The sequence below is a fragment of the Pollachius pollachius genome (assembly GCF_949987615.1).
Source record: "Pollachius pollachius genome assembly, chromosome: 1".
In the NCBI taxonomy this organism is placed as follows: Eukaryota; Metazoa; Chordata; class Actinopteri; order Gadiformes; family Gadidae; genus Pollachius; species Pollachius pollachius.
The window spans coordinates 10320871-10330870 of NC_136934.1; the positions used below are offsets into that span (position 1 = coordinate 10320871).

At 46.1% G+C, this 10000-nt stretch overlaps 1 protein-coding gene across 1 annotated transcript in view; it reads right to left on the reverse strand.

Annotated features, from left to right (window-relative positions):
• Nucleotides 1–10000, reverse strand: part of ntrk2a (neurotrophic tyrosine kinase, receptor, type 2a) — a 66162-nt gene that overhangs the window by 48054 nt on the left and 8108 nt on the right. The window contains exons 7-14 of the mRNA XM_079746987.1: nucleotides 5905–6044; nucleotides 5232–5364; nucleotides 4645–4716; nucleotides 3852–4079; nucleotides 2595–2615; nucleotides 2395–2406; nucleotides 1893–1930; nucleotides 1218–1317 (exon numbers count right to left, since the gene is read on the reverse strand). Coding sequence (XP_079603113.1) covers nucleotides 1218–1317; nucleotides 1893–1930; nucleotides 2395–2406; nucleotides 2595–2615; nucleotides 3852–4079; nucleotides 4645–4716; nucleotides 5232–5364; nucleotides 5905–6044 — 744 coding nt within the window. The remainder of the gene's footprint in view (nucleotides 1–1217; nucleotides 1318–1892; nucleotides 1931–2394; nucleotides 2407–2594; nucleotides 2616–3851; nucleotides 4080–4644; nucleotides 4717–5231; nucleotides 5365–5904; nucleotides 6045–10000) is intronic.

The window sequence follows — 10000 nt, forward strand, 5'->3', positions numbered from 1 at the left end:
CACAAATATACGCTCGTTAGTAGCCCTGCTGGTTTATGGACCCAGAACCAACAAGACATTATTGTTCAGCGGATGATTAGTCGGTTAATACCAAGGCCAGGAAAATGTCGACTTAAGTCAGAGCAAATAATGGCAAAGATGTTAAAGCAAATATATTACGCCGTGCTAGTAGAAATAAGCTTGAGAAAGGAACCGTTCTGGAAGAAAGATGCAAACCATTGCAGATGTCACATTATTTTACGGACTGTTAAAACACTGTTCCTCAAGCACAGTCAAACACGGAGGTACCACTAACGCAGGACATGTGTAAGGCACATGATGTGTGTGTGTGTGGGGAGGGGGGGGGGGGGGGGGGGGGTTATTTCAATGGTAAACACCTGTGGTAGCAAGTCAACACAAGACAAAGACAGAAAGAAAATCTGTTTAAGTCAACATTAGTCCACATGCGTTCTATTTTCCAGCCTCCCCTGAGACCTGAGTCAGGCACCGTCAGAAAGGCTGCAGATCCTTCATACCTCATGGGATGGATTCAATAAGCACCTATACATATCCGTTAAGCCTTTCTGACAGTTCTGCGGATGTTCCGCGGAGCTTTTGGAGTACACCGGGGTTAGCGTTACTCACTGCTTGGAACAGTCAAGCTGTTTTTCATTGCAGACGTTAATGTTAATGTGCAGCGCAGACAGAATGTACAGAGCACTATTGGATTATCTTTGTATAAGGCCTGTGAGACTTCCACCTCTGTGTTATGGAACTCCATCCGCCCTTCAAAGACCTGACACAACCTGATTCACTCAGCAGGATAACAACGCACAGTAAAGGCACTCCAAATAGTGTCTCTAATAGCTGCGCCCCTCATTTTTAAATGCTAATCAAACGCTCACATTACATTATATATAAGTGTGCATGTTTGGTTACTTTGATTGCCATTTGGATGCTGATAGTACATTGCATGCGTTTAGTTTCAAAAGTGAAGAGGTTATTTCTTGTTGCCTGTTATGTTGGGGAAATATATGTAGATATGAAACCATCCACATGGAATCTAAACAAATGTCCCTTGTGTAGACATCTGAGACACTCAACGTCCGACAAGCAGGATTCTTGTCCATTTACCTCTATCTATCTATCGCTGCATGGCTGCAGTATATCAATGCGGTCCCCCAGGGCAGGGCACACTGCAAATCCACTGACGGAGCTAGTAGTTTAGAGTACTTTACCTTTGATGCCAAACTTGGAGTTCCCTCCGAACTTGAGAATAACCAGCATGAGGAGGAAGCCGGTGAAGGCCACGGCCGCGATGCCCACCACCACATAGACCTGCAGCAAGGGAGGGACGGCCCCCATGAGTCACACACAGTCAACCAGGAATAGACACACAAAGACAGAGCAAACAAAAATGCACGCACACACATGCATAAACTCACACACACACACACACATGCACACACCTGGGAATGCACACACACACGCGCACACAAACGCGCAGGCACGCACGTACACACACACACACATACACACAAACCCCCTCTCTCTCTTTCTCTCTCTCTCTCTCCCTCTTTCTCTCTGCTCTCTTTCTCCCTCTTTCTCTCAACTCTCTCTCTTTTTCATACACACACACACACACACACACACACACACACACACACACAAGCAAAGCAAAGCAAAGCAGACCATGTATTATTTCACAGTCTGTAAGACAGAAGCCAGCTTTCATCTCAGAGCAGTGCTTTGGTGCCAACTCAATCAACCCTCAATCAAACCCATAGATGGAGTGTAGACAACAAACAAACAAGCAAGCAGGGTGGAAAAACAATGCACCCAAAGTAAAAACAAACAAATTATTCTTGTTTGAAAAAAAATATTTTGGGGGGAAAATAGCAGGTGGGACTCACGGCCACTCTGTCTTCTGGGGGGTTCTGTGGAGGGCCATCTGTTGACGATGGAGAGAGAGAGAGAGAGAGAGAGAGAGAGAGAGAGAGAGAGAGAGAGAGAGAGAGAGAGAGATAGAGAGAGAGAGACATAGAGAGACAGAGAGACAGAGGATTAAGAGAGAGGTAAATGCATACAGAGAGATGAATAGAAACACAGAGAGAGACATAGAGAGACAGGGAAATAAGAGAGAGAGAGAGGGAGACAGAGAGACAGAAGATTAGGAGAGAGATAGATAGAGAGAGATAAATAGAGACAGAGAGAGAGAGGAGGAGACAGAGAGACAGAGAGACAAAGAAGTAAGAGAGAGAGAGAGAGAGAGGATGACAGAGATACAGAGAGGTAAGAGGGAGAGAGAGAGAGAGAGAGTGATTGAGGACACTGAACACAGTGGAAATCGTCATGAACATTACAATTTGGCATCCATTATATATACATTATAATACATATGTACGACTCACATACCTGTGGTGGGATCTGTAAAGCACGTAACAGAAAAAGAGAAAAACATTAGCCTCCACTCATTGTAAACCTCAACATTGACATTTCTTACTTTGTTGACACTATCAATGTTCTTTGCAATAATTCAAAACTCCAAGAACCTAAATAAGAACTACCCCTTTGTTTAGCTAGCCGCAGTTGTTATTAATAGCCACTAAACTTACCGTAATATACGGGGTCTGTCACTGTGCGTGCACAAAAACAAAGACGAAAAAACAGTTAACGTTAGGGCCCTTCGTTTTAAAGTCCTCCATTATCAAACACACAAGTACACACACACACACACACACACACACACACACACACACACACACACACACACACACACACACAAACAAACACAAATAATTGTGCATTCTCTGGTGAGGAATGGTTTGAGCTCCTGCAAATAAAGTAAGACGAAGCAGCGTAACACAAATCAATTCAGATAATTGGTCCCGAGACCTTAACAACGCAAAGGTTAACATGAATCGTAAACTATTGTGCTGTGGTTCAGGGCCAGGCTGGTAATTATCTATTAAAGGAGGAGGAAACAGACTGCTAATGTCCCTCTACAGACAATGACTCCAAATGTTGCAAATATTGGCTGGCAGATGGGGAATTGTGGATTACTCTGTTCACGTCTGTCGTGGTGGTGGTGGTGAATTTCCACACATACGTCTGCGAAAAGTGTGCGATGACATTTACCCATCAAATTAATACATGAGAACATTAGTGCTAGTGTTGAGCCACAGTACCCACAGCCTCCATTGTTAGCGTAATACAGTACCAAGGGCCTCTGTAGTTAATGGATTAAAGTTAACACAGCCTTCGTTGTTAAAGGACTACAGTACCCAGAGCCTCTGTTGTTAGAGGACTACAGCACCCAGAGCCTCCGTTGTTAGAGGACTACAGTACCCAGAGCCTCTGTTGTTAAAGGACTACAGCACCCAGAGCCTCCGTTGTTAGAGGACTACAGTACCCAGAGCCTCTGTTGTTAGAGGACTACAGCACCCAGAGCCTCTGTTGTTAAAGGACTACAGCACCCAGAGCCTCCGTTGTTAGAGGACTACAGTACCCAGAGCCTCCATTCTTGGAGGACTATAGCACCCAGAGCCTCCATTCTTGGAGGACTACAGTACCCAGAGCCTCTGTTGTCAGAGGACTACAGCACCCAGAGCCTCTGTTGTTAGAGGACTACAGCACCCAGAGCCTCTGTTGTTAGAGGACTACAGTACCCAGAGCCTCTGTTGTTAGAGGACTACAGTACCCAGAGCCTCTGTTATTAAAGGACTACAGTACCCAGAGCCTCCGTTGTTAGAGGACTACAGTACCCAGAGCCTCTGTTATTAAAGGACTACAGTACCCAGAGCCTCCGTTGTTAGAGGACTACAGATCCTAGGTATTCCCGGTGTTTACGAACTACAGCAACCGGTACCCACCTCCCCAGGGCTCTGTCATGAAATGGGCGTCGACTTCCTTGCGGTCTGTGCCGTACTGGTTAGTGGCCAGCAGGGTGTACAGGCCGTTGTTGAGGTGGGTGGGGCTGTCCAGCTGGAGGCAGCCGTGGTACTCCCTGTCGGTGATGTCGTGGATCAGGGTCATGATGTACTGTCCTTCCTGGACCACCTGGTTGTTCAGGAGCCAATGCAGATTTGGCGCAGGGTTCCCTGGAGGGTGGACAGGCATTGACAATATAATATAAAACAGTAAACCCTTATGTATATATACAGGGTTGTAGGGGGACAAGGAATGTGTTCAATGTTAACCAAACACAATTTCTATTGATACTATTTAATGGTGATTCGACTGTAGTATAACCCATATGGTGTTCTATTATTTTGTATATTATTGTATTCGGTGTATTTGTAATTGGTGCAAAATGCAATCCATCACCAACAACAACATCATTTAGTTTTCATATATAAAATAAGTAATTAAGCAAATAATTAATTATATTAATTACCATATATAACTAACCCTATATGGGGTGTAGAATGGAGAAAATATGTTATTGATGTGAAGTAGCACTTTCATCATACTGCAAATAAAGTTTAAATGGATGGTTGTCATTTCTACATACAATGCACTATAAACACAAATTATGAAGACAATTTCAGCCAATTACAAACGTAGCATTTTTATATTAATAATAATGGTTTTGGAGAAATCCCTTAAAACCTATGACCTCTGGAGTAGCGCCAAGGAAGCGAGTCAAGCGAGCGAAACGCGTACCTGCGACGCTGAAGGGGATGCACCAGTGGTGGTCCGAGAATGCGTCGCTCAGCTTGGTGATGTTGGGGGAAACTGCAGAGACACAATGGACAATGATAGGATAGGATGATCAAACAAACACAAAGCCATAGGAGAAAGAGATGAACAAAGGTAAGAAAGCGCGCTGTAATTGTAAAACATCAGGAGGACATTTCCTTCTGCTCCGGGAGGCACTAGTCTACCGGGTGCCGTTGCCGTGACTAATTACTATTGAGTTGTTTGGCAGGTTTCATCCAAAGGGACTTGAATGAGTGAATCGTTTTTTGATACATGTCATCAATGAGCAAGCAGGGGTTTGGCTTCTTGCTCAAGGATGGATACAGGTAGACGTCAGGGTTTGAATCCAGAACGTCTGGGCTAACCACTAGACTGCAGAGACCCTACTACCACAAGACTGGCCCTTAAATTGTTTGCCTTCTGATACATCCTTATTTATCTGCTGATTCTTGGCCTGGAGGAAGAGGGCTTCAATGACTATGAGACTTTACCAGGTTCAATACAAAAGTATCTCATTGAAGTATTGCGATTGTGCTTGAGCGTGAACGTACAGAGTATATCCAGTAGGAGGGACGATTCCTTCTCGCCCACGATGTTCTCCGCAGTGCAGGAGATCTTGCTGTTGTGGTCCAGTGAGGAGAGGTTGGACAGCCTCAGTAAGGTCATCTGACCCGAGGTCTGGATCTGGAGCGACACAAGCAACACAACGCACTCTTCTGACAATAGTAATCAGAATAATCAGAATCATATTAATGATACCATTTATTTATATCAAGCTTTTCTAGGAACTCAAACCCACTTTACATGATATAAAAAGACTTAAATTCAGGAGTCAAAGTAAAACAAATGATCAATAAAAGCTTCCATAAAACATTTAAGAGCATAAGAAGGAGCCTCGTGAGGGACAGAGAGAGTTCCAGAGGAAGTGGGGGGCGATGGAGAAGCCCCCCCCCCCCCTCCAACACACACACGTGTGATCGGTGTGATCGCCTCAGTGTGTAGGACAGTATTAACATAGAGCGCATGTTTCTTCCACATTTACATTCTACACGGCAACACTTATCCACCCAACCGTCGTCAACGAGTGACAGGTGAGGCGGAGAACACTGAAGGGTGCAGGAACAGGGAGCGAAGACGAGGGCGAAGAAAGCAACAATTACAGACGAGTGAGAGAGGGAGGGAAGGAAGAGAACAAGAGGTGAAGAACGAGAGAGAGGGGCTGACCTCCTCATAGTTGGTGACCAGGGGACTCATGTTCCAGATGAGTTCAGGTGAGGGCACCCCCGAGGAGTTGCAGGTCAGTTCCACGTTGGCCCCCTCCCTCACCGTCACCTTGGATGGACTCAGTGTTGCCATGGGAAGCACTGCACACAAAACACACAAGTGGGAAGTGAGGAGAGGCGTGTGCTTGTGCACGCGCTCACGCACTTGTGTGTGTGTGTGTGTGTGTGTGTGTGTGTGTGTGTGTGTGTGTGCATGCGTGTGCATGTGTGTGTGTTGGGCTTAGATGAAAGAGGCAGGAAGGAGGAAAGAAGGGAGGCTGGAATCAACAAAAAATAGACTTAGAATTCATGGCCAGCTCTCTCCAAGGTTAGTTGAAACACAGGGCATGTAATAAGCTAAACACCAGATCCACACAGCCGCACATTAACGAAGGTAAACAAAGAATGCTTTCTCTCGCTCTGATTCTCTCTCTCTCTCTCTCTCTCTCTCTCTCTCTCTCTCTCTCTCTCTTACTCTCTCTCTTTCTTTCGCTATCTCTCTGGTTCACTCTCCAAAGCACACATACACACCTCAATCAGGCAATCACGCAGAGAGACTTTCAGAACTTAGCAGTGGTTACAGTGATTACATGTTTTCAGTAGCCTAGGCTCTAAACTGATTGGACACAGTCTAAGCCCACTGTCAAAGCAAATTGTGTGTCTGTGTGTGTGTGTGTGTCTGTGTGTGTGTGTGTGTGTGTGTGTGTGTGTGTGTGTGTGTGTGTGTGTGTGTGTGCTTGTGTTTGTGTGTTTTTGTGTGTGTGTGTTTGCGTGTGTGTTTGTGTGTGTGTGTGCGCACGTGTTGACCAGCAGATGACCCGAGCATGTCCAATCAGACTTTATCAGAATCGTGCCATCCTTTCAGGGAGGAGAAATGAGGAGGGAGGAGAGGAGGAGAGGAGGAGAGGAGGAGAGTAGCACAGAGATTGGAGAGGAAAGGAGAAGAGAGAAGATGAGATGAAAGGAGAAGAGAGGAGAAGAGATGAGAGGAGAAGAGAGGAGAGGAGAGGGGAGGAGAGGGGAGGGGAGGAGAGGAGAGGGGAGGAGAGGAGAGGAGAGGAGAGGAGAGGAGATGAGAGGAGAAGAGAGGAGAAGAGATGAGAGGAGAAGAGAGGAGAGGAGAGGGGAGGAGAGGAGAGGAGAGGAGAGGAGAGGAGAGGGGATGAGAGGAGAGGGGAGGGGAGGGGGAAGGGAAAGGAAAGGAGATAAAGGAAGTGAGGAGATAAGACATGAGTGTAGAATGGAGAGGAGAGGAAAGGAGAGAAAGGAGAGGAGTGAGGAAGAGAAGGGAGAAGAGTGGAGAAAAGAGGAGAGGGGAAGCTCCGTGAGTGGAGGAGGGCGGAGGAGATGGGAGGGGAGAAGGGATTAGAGGTGAGGAGACTGCAAACACAAGAGAAGATGACTAAAGAAAAATAGAAAAAGATGTGGAATGGCTGGCAGTCCATTTGTCAGCACTGGCAGACAAATGCAGTCTGATTCCTTATCAAACCTTTCCCTCTCCCACCATTTCACCTCCCCCTGTCCGTCTCAACAATGCTTATCTCCAGGGCAACCTACTTATCACTACGGCAACCCACTCAATCACTCTGAGATGTAGTAAAAAACGGTTCATTTCAGCAGAAGCAACTGCTGTATCAGGACCACATATCTTAACAGACTCTCTGTAAATCAACTCTGCCTTGTCTCTCCATCGGTAGATCACGGCAGAACAAATTACACACAAAAAGTATATATAAAAGCCTGCCCTGACACACACGCAAACATGAATTCGCGGAAAAACACACACACACACACACACACACACACATGCGTGTGATCACATTTATATATCTATAAGGATGATGGAAGTCCACTTGAATAGGGTCGTTATGATAAATTGGAATAGAATCAATGCTCCACATTATGGAAGGGAGGCCAATCAAACAGTATCCAATTATTATACTAATACTAATAATCATGACCCTAACTAGTTGTAATTATAAGACGTATAATAGTGAGAGAGACCAACAGCAATTGGTTTAAAAGATTGGGAATGAACAAGTGAAATAGGAAATTGGCCAAAAGGGGTTATTATTATTTCTATTATTATTTGCAGGTTATTTGCAGGCATTTAAATGAAATCATTACAGCATGGATCCATTTCCCTTTGTCTTGTGGTTTATGGTAGCTTTATGATGCTGATTTATGTTGTTTGTATAAACACATGTAAACTAAGAATTGGATTGGAGTTGTGCTAAAATGTGTGCCAAATGTCAGATCTATAATTGTACAATTCAATAATTGTAGTTTTAGTAGTAATCCTCTGTAATCTGTAAGGGTGTAATGTGATTTTCTGTGGTTATAAAAGAGGTTCTCAATCTCTCTTCATCTCTCCTCTCTCCCTATTCCCCCTTTCTATCTGAATCTGTCTCTCCCCTTTCTCTTCCCCCTTCTTTCTCTCTTCCAAGTATCTCCCTTTTGCTCTCTCTGGTTTATCCTCTCTCTCTGTCTCTCTCGCTCTGTCTCTCTCTGTCTCGCTCTCTCTGTCCCTATTCCCCCTTATCGCTCCTCTGTCTCGCCCCCTTCTCTCTCTCTATGTCTCTTCTTGCTTCTTTCTCTTCTTGTAGCTCCCTATTGCTCTCTACCTGGTCCATCTCTCTCTCTACCTGGTCCATCTCTCTCTCTCTCTCTCTCTCTCTCTCTCCCTATTCTCCGTGTCTGGGCTTTATAATTTATAATTCCATCTCCAGTCCACCAAGAACGAAGTCCTCTGACCTTTGCGTGGATGTAAATTTTCAAGGGACAGTAAAACATCGTGTTAGTGCGTGTTACAAGTGCAGAACTAAAACTGCCCTCCGGACCGACAGACCGAGAGACAGACAGCGAGTCAGACAGATGGCAGGCGGTCAGTCAGACTGATCAGACCGACAGAAAAAGAAATGGACAAGGGCTGAGTGTGTCCGAGTCTGTATGCGATAAACAAAAAACGGGCCATGGAGAAGTGTGAGAAAGAGCAAGAGGGAGAGAGAGAGAGAGAGAGAGAGAGAGAGAGAGAGAGAGAGAGCAAAATAGAAAGAGTGTGAAATTGCGATAGGGATGGGAAATGAGCGAGAGGAGGGACTTGGGACGAAGAGAGAGAAAGAGAGGTGAGAGAAAGAGGGGGGAGGTGAAGAGCAGTAGAGAGAGAGCAGGAAAGGAAGAGAGAAGGGGATAGACAAAGAGGGGTCGAGAGAGTAGAGAAAAGGGGGGAGACAGATTGAGTGAAGGAGAGGGAGAGAGGGAGAGAGAGAAGGGCGGCTGATAGGGAGAGAGGGGGAGAGAGTGAATGTTGCCGGCTGGTCAGAGATCACTGCTCGCCCTGGGGCATCGGCGGGGTGTTCCTCGACGCAGTGCCCTTCTCATGTGTCACTCAAGAGACGGGAAGGACAGACAACACAAGACGCGCCACACAAACACATAGGACAGACAGCCAGGCCGGACAGACAGTCAGACGCAGGGACAGGAAAGGAGGCAGACAGACGGACAGACAGAAGCACAGGCGAGCGAGTCAGCCTGCTGGGGCAAACTAATCGGACGCTTAATGGGCACCCGATGGAAGAAAATGGTCACAGAATGATTACAATGGAGTTGGCAAAGATGGCAAGAGGGTGGGAGCAAGACGCCCAGCCATAAAAAGGGCCAGCTGTTGCGATAGATTGAGGTCTCCCAGTCTATTGGTGATGGCTCCGGGGCATCTTTTGGTGTGCACATCCCCTCCCGCCTCCCAATGCCCTCCTCATATGTCACACTGCCAGGGGGGTCCCCTTCCCCACCCCTCCAGGGCCCTGGAAACCATGCTCACGCCAAATATAACAGCCCCTAATGGATGGAAGGCGGATCAATAGGAGTCATCGATGACACCACTAGCTTCCTGCTAGCTTATTTGGCAGACAGCGTCCTGAGTTTGCGTATGTATGTGTGTGTGTGTGTGTGTGTGTGTGTGTGTGTGTGTGTGTGAGTTTGTGTGTGTCCTCCGCATTGGCTATATTTTGATCACTCTAATGAATGAGGCTTTTCTTCATTGTAATGTTACTATGGCA